Source organism: Aythya ferina (assembly GCF_964211825.1).
Source record: "Aythya ferina genome assembly, chromosome: 1".
Classification (NCBI taxonomy): domain Eukaryota; kingdom Metazoa; phylum Chordata; class Aves; order Anseriformes; family Anatidae; genus Aythya; species Aythya ferina.
Genome location: NC_140296.1, coordinates 164269728 through 164286237, shown reverse-complemented (window position 1 = coordinate 164286237; position 16510 = coordinate 164269728). Strand labels below are relative to the sequence as shown.

At 47.2% G+C, this 16510-nt stretch overlaps 2 protein-coding genes across 6 annotated transcripts in view; one reads left to right on the top strand and one right to left on the bottom strand.

The window, feature by feature from the left end:
- Positions 1-600: 600 nt before the first annotated feature.
- On the bottom strand, positions 601-2774 carry SNU13 (small nuclear ribonucleoprotein 13). Its single transcript, XM_084523603.1, has 3 exons — positions 2614-2774; positions 2195-2315; positions 601-1571 (listed from the first exon to the last, which is right to left on the bottom strand). Exons 1-3 carry the CDS (start codon positions 2614-2616, stop codon positions 1309-1311), a joined length of 387 nt encoding a protein of 128 aa, XP_084379729.1. The 5' UTR covers positions 2617-2774; the 3' UTR covers positions 601-1308.
- Positions 2775-3146: 372 nt separating this feature from the next.
- Positions 3147-16510, top strand: part of LOC311438726 (coiled-coil domain-containing protein 134-like) — a 38913-nt gene continuing 25549 nt past the window's right edge. For 3 of the 5 annotated variants that reach the window (XM_084523501.1, XM_084523500.1, XM_084523498.1), the window contains exons 1-11: positions 3147-3389; positions 5347-5397; positions 7022-7095; positions 7784-7889; positions 8570-8773; positions 9511-9641; positions 10175-10289; positions 11057-11173; positions 11722-11821; positions 14272-14406; positions 14926-15040. In XM_084523501.1, coding sequence (XP_084379627.1) covers positions 5349-5397; positions 7022-7095; positions 7784-7889; positions 8570-8773; positions 9511-9641; positions 10175-10289; positions 11057-11173; positions 11722-11821; positions 14272-14406; positions 14926-15040 — 1146 coding nt within the window. In that variant the 5' untranslated portion in view covers positions 3147-3389; positions 5347-5348. Of the gene's footprint in view, positions 3390-3427; positions 3442-5346; positions 5398-7021; positions 7096-7783; positions 7890-8569; positions 8774-9510; positions 9642-10174; positions 10290-11056; positions 11174-11721; positions 11822-14271; positions 14407-14925; positions 15041-16510 lie in introns of those variants that run through there. The other 2 variants (XM_084523499.1, XM_084523503.1) reach the window with 2 other exon arrangements.

Below are 16510 nucleotides of genomic sequence, written 5' to 3'. Positions count from 1 at the left end.
AAGCCTGGGGATAAACTTCCCACTGTTAGAAGTCCAGGCATGCTGCAAACATGTTTGGTATGATCTGCCCTGACACGGAGGTTTATTCTTCTGCTCAGACCACAAATTGGTTTTATTACACAACATGTATTTAACTACAGCTAACTCTCTAAAACCACTGCTAATCCAAAACTCTGATGGTGCTTCACGCTTTTCCAGATCATGAGGTTACCCATCATTCTCTTCTTGAGCCACAAGTTGTTTGATCTGAAAAACTCCTTGCTCTCTTCTTCTGGCCATGACTTCAAAGCATTGATCTTTAGCTACATGACCATAATGTAGTAGCATCCCTCAAAGCACGGGATCCTCTTTATAATTTGCTAGAGGTACGGTATTTGTCAGTCACAGCAAGTTGCTGTCTACTACATTTTGTACTTAAAAGTCCTAGGAAGCCCAAGCTTTGCAGGTCATTGATACAATCCATGCAAAGAAAACTGAAGGAGGATGAACTACCACACTGCAGTAGCCTTTAGGCAATCTCTGAGCAACTTAGCTTTACAAGTAGGAACACTTCAGTTGGTGGCAAACGCTTCCCCAAGGGAACGACAATTATGGACATTCCTGTGTTTAGCTTTGTCAGCAATTTTATTTTCTTAGACAGTATTTAAAAATAAGTGAAATTAAGAAATTTCCCCTTGTGCACTGCTGGAAGATTTCCGCTCCCCATACAGCTTTTCCAGGAGCCTTTTGTCTGGTCTCGAGAAGAGGGTTGTGCTATGTGTCCTGACCTGGGCTCCGCCTGCTGCTACACAGTAGCCACCGCCTTACACAGGGTCTGTGCTGCTTCGCTTCAAACAACTCCAGCAGCCTCAACACCTGCATTGTACTGGGGAACCAGTCCTTGTCCTCTGTTGCCTAAACCCTTCTGAAGCACAAAGATACTCACACCTGTTAGAGGCTGAAGCTTAGCAGAAATACTCAAACACAAAGGAAACTAACAGGTAGGTTAAAAAAGCCCTGAGCAGGCAGACATGGAGATACGGGGAGGGTTTTTTTCTTCTCTTTTGAACATCCAACAGTAAATACAATTGTACAACCACTTTTCAATAAGTATTACAACGAGAAGGACCATGTTGGAGTGGAATAAGAGAAAATAGGGGGAAGAGGAGGCAGAGACACTTTAAGAATTAAGCTGCTATTAAACAAAAATGTGGTGTTTTGAAATGGAACACTGGTATAAAAACTCTATCATCACCAACTAAAGCTAGACATTAATTCCCCCTGACTTCATCTTTTACCCATTCCACACACACTTGAAATCATAGGCATTTAGACCAACAGTCTCTCTATAGCTTGCTGGACAGACTGGATCTGAGGCTTCAGCTGTGATCCCTCCTTGATGGTGATTGAACAGGCGATGACGGGCCGGGAAACACCGCAAGCTCTGCCCAGGGCCTGCTTGGAGCGCACAAACACATAAGGCACGTTCTTGTCCTCGCAGAGAAGAGGGAGGTGCAGGATGATCTCCAAGGGCTCAGCATCGGCAGCCATCACAATGAACTCCGCTATTCCTCGGTTCAGTGTTTTCGTGGCTATAAAAGAAACTGAAGAGTAAGCCTAGGTCCTTCCGTAATGCACATCTAATGAAAAATAACATTAGGAGATGCTGGAATTAGCGTGAGCAAGAAGGAAATCTAGCAAGAGGTCAGGCCAAAGAAAGCCAGCAGCTACAGGACCATGTAATAGAACCAAGGCAGCTTCGAGTGCAGGTTGAAGAGAAGTGTGCTCAACAGTGCACTCATGCAAGGACGAAGGCTGGCCTTTGGAGTGCGAATAGCAGATCGTAGGGAAGGGATTATTCACAGGGTCACACCTGGGGTACTGTGCCCAGCTCTGCCCTCAAGCATAGGAGAGATTCACAACCCAGTGAGGCCAGCACGGGGCTGCTCATGTACGATCACAGTACAGGCACCAGTGCTACAGTCTGAGCTTCTACCAGAACTGTGTGTAAGTGCTGGAAAGCTTTGTTCTGAGCCTGAATATTGCTTAAACAGGCTCTAAGGAGGAGAGAGGAGAAAGATACTCCTAATAACCAGATCTATATAACATTATTGGCTCACAGCTGGAGAACAAACAGTCTCAATCCATAGCTTCTCAGCAAACCCTCGCTATAAACACAGCATTTCTAGCACGCTGTGCGCCAGGGCGGTCTCACCTTCGTTGGCTCCCTTGCGTAGCTGCTTGTAGTTGCAGGACTGCTGCACGAGGTCCAGCAGCGTTTTGGTGAGCTGGGCATCGGCCAGCGGGTAGGCTTTGGGATTCACCTCTGCCTCGCTCTGGGGAGAGGAGAAAGAGCAGCGCGTTACGCCAGGGGCCGGTGCGGGGTCCGCCACATCCACCGGCTGCCGGGCTCACCTCACATTCCAGTGCTTAATTTATAATTAAATACATAGATATTTATTTTTTTTCCCCCTCCAAAGCCCCCCGGGCCCGGCCTGCCCCGCAGCCCGGCCTCCACGTGCTCCCCGCCCGCCGCCTCCCGGCTGGGCCCGGGGCAGGGAAGCGGGGCCAGGCCCCCCCCAGCCCCCATCCCCCGGCCTCAGCCCCGCATGGCGCCCACCCCGTCCCGCTCACCATGGCGGCGGCGGCCCCGGTGCGTGTGGGAGCGAGGAGGAGGAGGAGGAGGAGGAGGAGGAGGCGCAGAGCCCCGGCGCAGCGGCCCGGCCCGCCTCACCTCGCCTCGCCGGAACTGAGGGGGCGGCAGCGGGAAGGGGCGGGCAGCGCGGGGCCGCCTCTCGCTGCTGCTTCCTCGCCCTCAGCGCCGCCTCAGCCTCGGCTGCCCCGGTGGTGGCGGCTCCACCGAGCCCGTCCCGGCCGCCATGGCGGCGCCGCCATCTCGTGTGTTGGCGGCGGGGCCGTGCGGCCGCCACGCTGCGGGCTGGGCGCTGCCCCTCCGCCCGCCGCTCTGCATCGCCTGCGCCCTGGGCACCCTGCGCGATGGGGGCGCCTCGGTGGGCAGCGCACACCCCACTGCCTCCCCATGTGTCCCCCTTATTCCCCCTCATTTCCCCCTCACAGCCTGGGGTTTGAGGTCCTGGGCTGAGGGGGCTCGGGGCAGGCGGCCCCGGCGTGGTGAAGAGCATTAGCCCAGGGCAAAGCATTAATGGGTTGCCCTCACACTAACGGGTTGCCCTCACGCTAACGGGTTGTCCTCACACAAATGGGTTTGTCCTCACACTAAAGGGTTTGTCCTCACACTAAAGGGTTTGTCCTCTCCCACCCGCAGCTGGTGCGGAAGAAGCACGCGCTGTCCCGGCTGCGCGATGCCCTGGCCTGGCAGGCGCAGCCCGTCATCCAGCTGTTGGCCCTGGACGAGAGGGTCTGCGCCTCTTTGGTAGGAACCCTCTTCGGTAAGAGCGCCTTTGTGCCATGCCAGGGAGAAGGCAGGTGCCTTTTGGGGGGGTAGGTGCGAAAATGCGAGGTTTCTTCTCATTTCAAACACCTTCAAAAAAAGCGAGACGAGACTTGAGTTACCCCACTCCATGCCTCCACCACCACCACTGTTAGGTGTAACTGCTCCCCATGGACAACTGCTTGGAAGAGGTTAATTAATTTCCCCACTCCCCAAGGAGCTGAAACGGCACATTACTAAAGCTCCCGCAATTTTCCTGACATTTCTTTGAAGTCTTCCTGGAGAACAGAGAGTGCTCTGGCTTATGGCTCTTCTCAGGCTGCCCTCATCCTGCTTTCATGCCTCACTGCTTCCTCGTCTTGCTGAACTTGGCAATATGCGAAGGTTCACACAGAAATGAAAGCATGTGCTTAAAAGGGTGCTGCAGGATCTAGTATCAAATATGCAAAGTAGTAATCTATATAGTGCTTTTTTTTTTTTTTTTTTTTTTTTTTTTTTCCCCACACCATCCCGTTATATTGGTAGAAATTCTAGTAGCTGTAGGTCTGATACCTGCTGCTTTCTGAGGGGTTGGCCTCGCAGCAGAATGCAGATGTCAGAAAGGGCCTTTCCAATAGCAGCCTCGCAGATCTTGAACGTCTCTGACAGGTTTCTCTTTGCATAGCAGTGGTGTTGGTCTTTGAAATGTGTTAAATCTTGACAGAGAAAAAATAATGGTGTAAATGAGGGAACAGGAAGAGAAAGGTGGAAGGTATGAATGCAAGTAGCTTTAAAGAGCAAACATAGTGGATTTCTTTAAGTCCACAATCTCAGTTGCACATCACAGCTACTTCTTGTTTTGCCCTTCCCCTCCCATGACACACTGAATAATTCAAGCAGTGTTTTCCCAGTTGGTTTCCCAGCACAAGCTCTGCTGTGCGCATGTTGGAAACAGCTTCATTACAAACAGAACTTTGTGCAGGTTTAGTTTTCCGAGTTGCACACATTTTTTTTGTCTGCACACACAGTCCTGTGCAGATGTGGAGGGAGCAGTGCTTATGCCAATTCAGTCCTACACTGCACAATCCTGACACTAAATACACCAGGAGACAGGGAGCTGTACTTGAATTTCAGTGTTCTCTGATTTTAAATAATCAGTCTCTCTGATAATACAATTAAATTTCGGGGGGGGGACAGCTGTGGGATTTTGCTGTACTTGGTGTAACTCCTGGAACAGTTGGAATCCCAGTCTAGGCTTGGGGTACAAAGAATAATATGTACATTATGGATTGAACCTAAATGAACCAAGGATACATTTGGTGCAAGAGTATAAGAGGGACCCCAAAGGTTTAAGCAATGCTGTGGAGGAAGCAGGAGAGAGAATACTCATTTGTTGCCTAATTGTGCAAATAACTTGGAAAACAGTGTCTAGTAACAGCTTCAATTTAGTGTTGGAATCGTTTTCACATGCCTTAAACTTAGTGTTCAAATGTAGTCTCAGCATTTTCAGTACCGTGGAGCGAGAATACTGCTCTCAGTGATGGGTGTGAATGGAAGAAGGAAGGGACATCTCACAGCTGGGCTCTAACTTGTGTCGTTCCAAAGTGTTGTAATTCAGATGTGTACTGCCGGATACGTGCAGGGAGATGTGGTAATGTTTGCAGTTTCATATTTACCTACATAGGTGGAGCCACTGACTTCAACTATAAAGTGCAAGAGGAAAAACAATCTTGTAAAAAATTACAGGAGAACTGAGTGCCTCACAGTCCCTTTGTCCTGGTTAAGGGAGCCCTTTTATAAAGAATTCCTTGAGAGTATCCACCCTCCTCTGACAAAGTCAGCTTGGTCTCATGTGAAACAGGGGGAAAACAAAACAGTACTGAAAGAATTTACAGCTCTTTTTACAAAAAGCATTTTCAGCATTGTTTATCACAAGCAGGAACGAGTTCCACGGTTGATTGTGATTTATCTTTTAGGGATGTGCCATTCTGTGGAAGACAACGATGCCCAGGACCAATTCATAGAAGGTGAGAGGCAGGTGTCATGTCTCAGCCACTGGCGGTTTGTGAAGAAGGATCTGTCTTGTCTGACAGTGTGAGTGAGATGTTCAGCCTCTGCACAGTTGGAATTGGGAAGAGCATCTGTTTTCTTTCAGCTGCAAGAGGGACAAGCAGGCTGTGCCAATATTTTGGGGGGGAGGGTGAGGGTAGGGAAGAGGTGTGTGCAGATTTAAGTATTAGCATTTCTCTGACAGGCTCTGTATGCACCTTGAATTTAACATCAGTTTGGTAACAGTGGTAAACAAAGCTCCATCTTTGGGCTTGACTGAAGTCTCATTAAAGCAAATGGAAATCTTCCCGTTGGCTTCAGTGAGCTTTTGGATCTACTGCTTTTTCCTCAGGACAAAGAGTATTTGGGATTTAGCTGTGCAAGCTCCAGATTCCTCTTTGTGAGGAGTCCTTCATTTCTGATCCAAAGGGAGAGCCTACAGGTCTGAGAAGGGATCTCTGCTGCCCAGTTAACCTTGGGTATCTCTGCTGACTCTGGTGATAATTGCAGAGCAACAATTTCCTACTGTCCAGCCACGAGAGATGAAAGATGTGACCAGCTTCCTTCAGAGGGGTATAACTTTTCAGGCATGTGGTGGAAAGGGTGTTACGAAGGTGAGAGGTCACTCTGCCATGCTATGGTTTTGCTGAAAGATAGATGCCCTCAAACAGAGGAATTTTAACTTAATGACACCTAATTCTTGAAAATTCTTAGAAATTATGAGAGTTCTGGGCAAGAAAGGACCATTAAACCATCTATATATCACCTGCCTCAAGATATGCCTCTGCTGAGAGGCGTAGCTCTTAAGCTAAAGTAGGTCTCCTAGATAACCCTGCAGTGTTGCCCTGGATATACCCAGAGACAGTGAACCTAGAAGTCTCTGGTATTTTTTTTACGATGCTTTCTTAGAATACAAATGAAAAGAATGTGTTACTGTAGAGTGTGCTCTGCTTCAAATGAGTCATGCCACAACAAGAAGATACATACAAACCAGCTTGATCAAGTCATGTGGAACCACATTGGGCACAGTGTCTCAGTTAAGGGGAACAAAGATGAGCCAGGCCTTGCTTTCTGGAGAGGTGCATGGGATACCTGCAGTCGGTACAAATGGCTGGTAGGCCTCAGGGGTAGGAGAAGCTGGAGGAGGAGCTCTCAGACTGCTTCCAAGGACACTCACAGCTCCGATGCCTTCTCTGGAAGGATGTTTTCAAAGGCCAGTTTTCATACAGCAGGAAGCCTGTTCTATTCAATTACCATTATTTTTTTTTTTTTTAATAGTTTCTGACTAGGGCTTTGTTTCCTTCCCTTCCTGGTTCCTTATGTTTACTTGGTGTCCTGATGCTCTGTTTGTCGCTTGCAGCTCATTTCCACGCATGGTTTGTGGTGCTGCTTGAGCAGGATTGCTGTAATATTGCTGCGGAGAGCCCCGGCTGGGCTATCAGGAGTAATAGCACTGGGACTGCTGGTGTTCCCCTGCTCTCTCAGCACCCCCGTGCCCATTTAATGTCTAAACTCTTTGCTCACTGGCCTGCTAAAGCCCTGTGGAGGATGGATTGTGAGTGCTCTTCCATGTGAGTTACTGATCCTGTTTCTTCTGCCTAGTTCTGGTGCAGCTGGTAGCGGAGCTGAAGTCCGAGCAGTACTTGCACTGCATTTTGGATGAAAGCCAAAAAGAGGTCAGTGAAGGTGAATTCCTTGCCCTTCCCTTCAGTCTTTCAGGGGTTGAAGAGATGGGGGAATGAGAGGCCCCCCAGGACTCAGGTACTGCACTCAGATACAGCTTCTGCTGTAGCATGACATCCTACTGCCAGCTCCCCTGCTGTGATTTTGGCATTGTTGGTGTCTACTCTGGAGTTTTCTATTGTCCCCATGGCACACTGCAGCTGTACGGCTTCATGCTGTTCTCATGAAGCTGTGTGCCTTCCTCTGATTCTTCTTTTTCCGCCCTTACCATGACAGTGGTATGAAGAGCTTTCCCAGCCTGTGCTTTTGCTGTCTTTATTCCTAAATTTGTGGTAGCTCTATGGGATACAAAAAATTGGGAAATAGCAAAAGTGGGGAGAAGTTCAGCTGGTTCATCTGCTCGTAAAGAAGCTGGAGAGGAAAGGGAGGAAAAGGGACAATAAGCAAGAGATTTCTTGGATTAATTAAAAGACCACTGCAGCGTTTTGAAGACTTAATAGGTGAGTTCAGAGTTTTCCTCTGATCTATCCTAAATGGTAAAAAGGACCCACTTTAGGAATGATCCTGTTCTGGAGCACGATACATCAAAGAAAGCTCACTGCTCTGTGTGCATTTCTACCTTTGGGCTGTGTTCTTAGCCATGAAACATTTTCTTTTTCCTTCTTTCTGTCTCCTCTACAGCTGAGCAAAGCAACTACCATGAGAGGCAGCCTCCCCATATTCACTCTCTTGGGCAAGCTGGCAGATACCATCCCAGTCTTTGCTGATATACTGGTGGTAAAGCACAGTGAGTAACCTGTCATGCTCCACTGAAGGGTTGTAGTCACAGCCCTAATACACATAAGTGTGCATGGACTGCCCCATCCCCGATGTGTGAGTTTATGAAGGCTGCACAAGAATCTTGTCCCAGAAGTTAGGGTGGCGTTCAGACCTCTTGGGTTGCTGGTCAATACCTTAATAGCAGGCTTGATGTCGTGCTCTTAGCCAGCCTGGCAAAACCAGCCTCTCTGAACTGGGCTTTGTATGTATGCCCTGCAGGAATATGCATTTAGTTTTTCTTTCCTTGGTCCAGCCCTTGGGGGTCTGGTAAGCATACTTAGCTGTGTGTGGAAGTAGCTGGGGGTGGTGGGCCTTCCTGTGTTGAACAGTGAGCTCCTCTGGCTATTTTTAATTGTATCTCTGCTCAGAGACTCTTAGAAGCATTCCCTGATTTCCTAAATGTTTGACTGGGTCAGAGGGAGGGATAGTGGTGAGGCAGTGCATCATTTAATTGTGGCATTCAGTAATCTGCACACACCAGTCTGTCTGGTGGGCTTCTGCAAGTCGTTTTGACTGGGAGGGGACAGTGAGCGGCTGTGTGGTGCTTGGCTGCCTACTGGGTTTAAACCACAACACCAGGTTTCAAGGGTGCTGTAACAAAGTCAGTTCATTAGTGTGAATGCTTGCAATTTCTGTTCCTCACACTAGGTAATTTAGTGGATCATCTACCGTTGGGCTTGATGTACCCAAACGAAGGTGTAAAGGCTGCTGTCTGCTACTTGTATGGCAAGCTGTACTCCTCTTCTCTTGGCACAGAAAGGCTCTCAGCACACTTCGAAGAAAAGCTGTGTGGTCTCTTCTTGAATACTTTGGGCCATGCTCAGACAAAGGAGCTTCAGGTTAATTGTTTGGGTAAGGCATTGCTGAGAGAAACTGCAAGGTGCAAGGGAAGGCTTACAACTAAGGAGAAATCCCTTGGTTGGTTTAGATGCCCTGATGTGGGTTGGTCCTTAGAAGAGCTGTTTTTCTGTTTGTTTGAAGCAGTTGATCCTTGCTATTAGCACACAGCAATCAAATGACCCAGACCTGCTGCTGAGAAGTGCATATGTGCACTGTGTATAAGTGAATGCCCAGAAGTGTCTGAACGCAAACGCTATGCACAGACAGGTGGGCTTTGTAGAGCAGTGGGATGGAGTCTGACAAATATCATCTTCAGGTATGGAGCATCATGTTCTTCAGGTTAAAAAGGTATCTTGGAGGTGGTGTTTTCATGCATTTATGCTTCCAACTGCATTTACGTGCTGGAGAGCACAATTTCAGCCTTCCTGGCACTTCTTGTTTGCAAACCATCCAGGGAATTCCTTTTTCTTGTAGGAGGTGAGTAAGAATTGAATTGCTCCTTAGATCATCTGCTCAGCCACTAGAAAAGGATGATGATTCTTTTGAAAGCTGAGCTCAGGCATTACCCTTGTGAATTTGTACTGAGGTGTACTGATGATTTGCATCAATACCTGTAACAGTGCTCCATAATTTTATACCGGGGGTGCTTTTTTATATATGTGTGGATGTTCTTTAACTAAATGCAGATATTTCTGGAAGAGCCTGTCCCATGTGCAGTATGATGCTCACTCTTGCTCCCACTTTTTCAGGTTTGCTAAAGGAGCTGCTGAAGTCTGACCATTTTGTATCCATTCTTATGAATAATTCAAGGACAGAGGAGGAATCTGAAAACTCTGACTTCTTAGAAGGGGAAAATCCACTTCCACTTGTTCTCAAAAAGGTGATTGCTGAAGTAGTCTTACAGCATGCAGCCTATGACTTTCTAACAGATTATCCCTTGTTCTGAGATGAATTGTTGGTTGAAGTAAAAATATATTAGCCTGTATTGAATCTTTAGTTGATTAACTTGAATGGCGTTGCCAACGCTGACTAGCAGTAGAGACCACAGTGGAAAATGGGGACACCCCCATGGATCTCCTCATTGTTCATTCGTGAATCATGCAGGGGAGAAGTTTTCATTGTGGCCTCAGCTGGCTTTACTCACCATCACTTGAAACTCTTGTAGTGCCAGTAAGACTAAGCACCAGGGCAGAACTATTCTTGTATTCTCTATTGTGGTTCTTGTGTTGCATTTTTTAGTGCATTTAGCCTAGTATTTTGTCTTACCATACCAAGTTTAATCAGCAGAATACATGCCAAAAGAGAGAGATTTTATTTAGTTATTTTAAATTTTAAAATTTAGAGGGAACTGTTCGCTACTCATATCTGCGCAGTTGACTTCCTATTTTCTTTCTGGCTTTTGCTTCCCATCAGCTCTTGTTGACCAGAGATGAGATGTTACAGGCAGCGAGTTCTCACTGTGTGGCTGCAGTGCTGGTTCACTCTCCCAGCAGATATGCTTCTGCCTTTATCCATGCAGATGTCCCAGGTAAAGAAGTGCGATAACATTGCATTGTTTGTCTCTCTGTCTGTTTGTTTTAGGAATCAGCCTGCCTCCATGATGGCATAATCTATGCAGTGACCTTTTTGTATCAGAAAAAATGTCTAACGTGATTTTAGAAACAGAAGTGAAGAAGGAGTTTTCAGTTGAAAGTATAGCAGCAGCTGTCAACAGGCAGAATGGAGTTTCCCCTGCAAGAATTTGGACATTCCTTGAGGTCAAGGTCCATCATGCAGTATAGATACAAAGCCTAAATAGGCTGGGTTCCCATCTTATCCCACTAAGTATTGTAAGTGTGCACAGAATTTGGTCCAGGAGGTCTAGCTTTAGAATCCAGCTGTGGGGGAGATGGTTCATTGGTTCACTCTACTCCCAAAACACAGAAATACTCTGTTTTTGCAAATTCTTTGTGAGATACAAAAGTTCTGAGGAAAAAAAAGATCACTTCATCTGTTATAGCTTGCTTTGTGGCTCTTCATTTGTGCCAAGGGTTAGAGCCACAATTCAGCTCCTGCTGGATAAGTTTGTGCTGGGAAGAAGCCTGCCTGTGTGTCTCTGCTCTCTATTGAAGACTAGCATACCTCCAAGAATTCACTCCATCCTCCGTTCCTGCCATTTCATTATACAACAGTTCTCCCTGTGGCTGTTGCTATGCCTCCTGTTATCCTCCTCCTTCCTCTGCTCCATTCTAGGAGCAGCTGTGCACACTATGAACAGACTGCCTTTTACCAGGGTGCCCTTATTTGTGCTCACAGAATTCCTGTTTGAGTGTCTCTTGTGCAACAGCGAGATTCTCATCTGGTCAGTGTACTGCTGTCTGCTTCTGCTAACTGAAGAGCGCCTTTTCTTCTCCAAGTGTCACACAGTCTATGGTGAGTCATCAGCCTTTCTGACAGAGCGACCGCGAGTGATGCTGCCAGCATTGCTTGTGCCTCGAGCTGCATTTCAGCACTTCACACACAATCACAGCTTCCAGTCAGGATTTATAAAGCACTGAAAATGAGTACTCACCAGATATATTTGTGATGTCTGCCGCAGCTTCAATTTACAGTGCCACTGTCCTAACGAGTTTCTGATGAGCATGCATACGTTATAATAACCAGTTATGATGACTGTTAGTATAACCTGACTGTTACTAGTAACCAGTTATCAGGAGCTACTACTAGGTGTTGCTGTGGAGATGCCAAGGGTGGATTTAGGAAGGCCAAATTCCTCCCATTCTTCTGAACTTTCCTCCAGCAGTGGAGATTGAGGCCTGTTATCAGTGAGCTGAATGAATACAGCGTTTTAGACAGTTGTTTCTGCCAGGGCTCAGAAAAATGATTGTTTAAATCTTCCTTTCTTTCAAGAGTTCATTTTGCTTCCATCCTGGAATTCGGGGTATTAAAAACCCTCCTCTGCCTTCTCTTGAACATTGCAGGTATTGAATCTCTGGTGAGGAGTCTCCAAGATGTCCTGCAGCTGAACAACGTGGAGTTACAAAAGCAAGGACTGCTGCTCTTCACTGAAATACTGAAACGGTGAGGAAGTGCCCTCTACCTGGCTTGCACAGACAGCATTTGGTGCTCCAAAATGGAAGCTGTTGTGCTTTTGCTTTTTAAGGTTTTTGTCCAAGGACAGATACCTACACTGCTAGAGCTTTTGTGTTTGAAGCATGTTGTCCTCTTTGTACATACACCAGTGTATCTGCATCTCCCTGCTTCCTTGGCAACCTGAGAGGTGAATTCTCCTTTCAGCTGTAGGCAGAACAGGAGGGGAAGACTAGGAAGGTCCAGGTGTATTTGAGCAGGCTGGCTCCTGCTAAGAGTGACAAAACAGAGCATGTAAATTCCATGGCTTCTAGTCCTCTGTCATCAGCTGAGCTAAATTCAAATAGCAAAAACAAATTCCAGGCTGAAATATTAATGTGTTCTGTCAGTTTTTCCCTTGTTTTCTGCTAAGGAATAATGTACCCTGGCTTGTTTATCTTCTGTGTTTCCTGTTCCTGCCTGTGTGATCTTGTTCCTGTTCTGTCATGGTAGTGACAGAGTCTTGTTTTTGCCACTTAGTTCCCCCAGGAGAGCCCTGGAGCTGAATTTTGGAAATGTCAGTCAATTTTATAGCAAGTGGTAGGTTAAAAAGGAGAAGAAAAAGTAGCTGCACTAGAACAGCGTGAGGATGCCAGTGTGGGATCTGTCAGAAAGAGAAACCAGAATGTGGGAAACACTAATTACAGCATTTATGCTTGTAAAACAAAGGGAACGCTCTGTGCAATTACTCCAATTTTCTAGCGCACACATTCTGTTTCTCTGAGGTTTACATTTGAAATGTCACTTTATTTAAAACTATATCGTATGGAGAGAAGGGTCTCATCCTGGAACCTCTCTTCTTGTTTTGCCTTGCAGCTGGATTCTCTTGCTCTGTAAGTGACCACCACTCTCTGGTGTTGCCCAGACAGGATGTGCTGCCTCTGTTGGCGCTGTTAGAAGTGTCAGGAATGGGGTGCAGCTCTCCCTGGAGTGCTCCTTGCCTCTCCCAGCACAGAGTGGCAGGCACTGTTAGGGGCCTGGAGTCAAGAGGCTGCAGGATGGTGCAGGAGTGCTGTCCTTAATGCATTTTTCCCAGGCCCTGCAGACATCCTAGCGCACCATATTGCAAGTGGGTTTGTGCCTCTTGAGTGAGTCAGCAGCACTCCTCCATCCCTTCCTCCCTGCCTGAGTCAGCGAGGACTTTTTTCCCGATGTGTTTTACTTCAGAGGGTCAGTGATCAAAGGAAGGAAATAGAAGGGATTAATAGAATTACAGTGTAAGTAGAAACAACTTCAAGTTCAGCACATTACTAATGGCTTGGGCCAGAGGCTGATCCTGGTGCCTGAGCTCCCCAGCCTTTTCCCTGCCTTGCCCACCTCTCAGCCTTTTCTCACAGCAGAACGTGAGGTGACTGTCAAACCGGATTTGATCCCGTTGAGTAACTAAAGAGTGGTTCTGCCTCTGCTCACTTTTTGCCCTGAAGCTGAGCTGCAAATTTAATTTCTACTGAAGTTTACTTTTCTCGTACATTTCTGCATGGGAGCTTGTGCTCCTGGCTTGCCTTAGTCCGGCATGTCTGTGAAAACTGAGTATCAGGGAATACTCTGGCTTCCAAGGCTGGATGCTGTCATGCTGTCCTTCTTTTCTTGCCTTGCTTTGGAGAGGCCCCCTGGCAGGCCATTAGTGCCTCTCTTCCACATGTAGCTGCCTGTCTTCTCCCTTCTTTCATGATTGTACCTGACTTGCCAGGAGCCACATGAGCACAGTCTGCCCTTTGCACATCTCTGCCCAGTAATGGGATTAATGACTTGCCATCCCTCCCTGCTCTTGTGTTGAATGCTCAAAGGTGTTGGGCCACAAGGTGATCAGATGACCACAATGATCACTATCAAGAAAAAAAGTCAAAACTGTTGGATTATGTTTTTCTTTTATCCTGTTTACTTTTTATGTTCTTGAAAGTTCCAGCCCTGCTGGCAGCATCTGCCATTAGAATTGCTGTAGGACTGTTAGGGAAGCTATTCTCATGGCCTTGTCCTTGTTCTAGGACCATAGGACGGTAGTGTTTACTTGTTTACTCAGAAATATGCATTGCCAGATTAACCTGCAAATGCCAGAGCAGATGGTCTCGGAATTAAGTCCTAGGTAGAGAGATTTCTGTGTTTTGCAGAGCCTGTTTTTCATGTGCTTTTCATGTCACTGTTTGCTGCCACACTCACAGAGTTATCCAGGCTGCAGGTTTTTTTCATCATAGTAGGGCTCCAGACCTCCTGTTCACTCTGTGTAGCAAACCCTCAACCTGCTCATATTTGAGGCTACATCCCTGGGAGCAGCTGGCTCTGAACACTGAAAAGGATGCTTGGAACCACACGGCTCAGCTGTCCATTTGGTCAAATAAGGAGAGGGTGATACTGTTGCTTACTCCGACAATATTCTTCTTGCTTACTCTGTTTCCTCTTCGCAGGCAACCAGTGGAAATCACGTTATTCACAAACCGAGGTGTATGTCTAGATGCCATTGATGTTTTGATGAAGACAGTGGACTGCCCAGTGCTGGAGGTGGTAGTGGAGGCTGTGAAAGCTGTGGCAGCTTTTCTGAGGTAGGCAGGAAAGCGTTTACAGGCTTTTCTTCAGATAGCTCTGAAGAAGTGTTGGTCTCTGCGGCTCCCTTGTGTCTGTGTGGGTGAGCGTGTGCTGCAGGGGGAATTCTGGCTGAGGCAGGATGGGTGTAGCAGAGCTAGCTTCCCACCCACCTGCTGGGGCACTGGAGCTGTGGTAGGCAGCAGGATGCTGCAGCAAGGACCTGGCATCCCAGGCAGGCCTGTAACTGCAGCTGCTGTGGCTTTGTCGTGCTCTGGCCTATCCAAAAAGATCAGACCGTGTACAGGTGTGCTTCCTGGTTGTAGTGGGAGCAGACACTAAATGCAGCGAGGGTGTGTTTGGGCTCACATCTTCATGAAGGCACTATTCAGACCTTGTGACCTTAATATGCTGTGCTGGAGAGAAATGGCAGCAGCACACTGCTGTCTGGAGGGGTGTTATTTCTGCTGGTGTCACCTTCCCACGTGGAGTGTCCCCAGCAGGGAATGCACATGCTGTCTGTCTTTCTTCTTGTTCAGGAAGGACCACCTGAGCTCTCCTCCAGTCCCGTATGAAAAGCTGCAGCAACTGCTGGAGGTGGTGCTGAAGAGATGTGCTGACCTTTCCCCACCACAGAGCAGCAAGAAGCATGCAGTAAGTCAAGAGTTGTGCTTGTTGCTAGGACCAGGCAGGGTAGGGATGATCATCCTAGCGCAGCATGGGGATGTTGTTTATATATTCCATACCCTTACCTGTGGTTTTTGGGGTCTCTGGTGTTTTTTTGATCCTCATGCCTTGACAAGCTAACAATCTTTGTCTCTGAAGGAGCTGAAGATGGATGCTGGTGAGTGCTCTTTTTAAATCACTGAAAATTGGTGGGGCACCAAGTGAGCGTGCTGCTCTCGTTATATATTCAGTGCTGCTAGGTTCATTTGAACCTCCCCTTCTTTGGGCCCCCGCCTGTAGGCTGCATCACGCAATCTATTTTTTTGGCAATGAATGTCTCTCGCTGTGCCTTCAGACCAAGAGAGTCACGTTGTATGCACAGTGATCCCTTAGCAAGGGAGCTGTTAGCTGCTATTTGAACTGCCAATCCCTTCCTGTTCCTGGAATATGTTCCTGGAATATGTTCCTGGAATATGCAGTTAATGTGGTGTGCTGCTGGGACCTGTGCACCTGTGAGGGGAGCTCCCATCACTGATGACTAGTGACAAGGCAAGGGATGAGCCTTCTTGCTCTAGGCTCAGGGTCATGTAGGTTTAGATTGCATTTTTGTGGCAAAAGCATCTTGTGGGGGTGCCAGAACCCCAAATGGCTGCTGAGCTATCTTTAGGCCCAAGTTGTTTGGTACCAAATGTCTGCCTTATCTGCCTGGAGAAAACAGAAAAGTTTTCTGCCCCATAGGTAGGTGTTGGTCAGTCTGTTTGCACACACAGCTTTGTGTCAGGATAAAAAGCTTTACAGGAAGGAAATCAGGCAGATAGTAAAGACATTCAGGCTGTCTTTAATGGGGGAAAAGGAGAAATGATTGTAGCTGTAATAAGGTGTTGCAGTATCAATTGAGGAAAAACAAGGAGTTCTGAACTGCCAGACCCAAGGCGTTGCCAAGTCATACCCTGTCAGTACTCAGAGCAGACCACCGCAACAGGTTACGGTGTAAAGGTAAATTTTGAGCTCCAAATGGTTCCCAGTTTGGGCAGATGATAAACTCTGACCCTGCAGGTGGCTTCTGGCTAAACTCAGTCGGATGCTGTGTGGAAATAAGGGCCAATACATGCATAGTTGCTTACAAATCTGAGCCAGAGTGGAGAACTTACAAGACTTCTGAAGAGGGAGAGAAACTGCTCAGCACTGAGTCAATAGTAATTGGAAGAAATGCAATAAAAAAAAAAACAACCACCCAAGTATTCCCAGAAGAATTTGAAACTGAGCTGTTTAAAACTCAGATTAAACCAAACCATGGCAATACAGGCTATACTGCCCAAGGGACGCGGTAGTGCAGAATTAGTAGCCCTGTAATTCTGCCTTCCCTTGGAAGAGCACAGTAAATCTCTTAACTCTGCCCTCCCTAGGGAAATCACAATAGTAAAGAAACATCTATGTAAAAGAAGTGATTGAAATGAA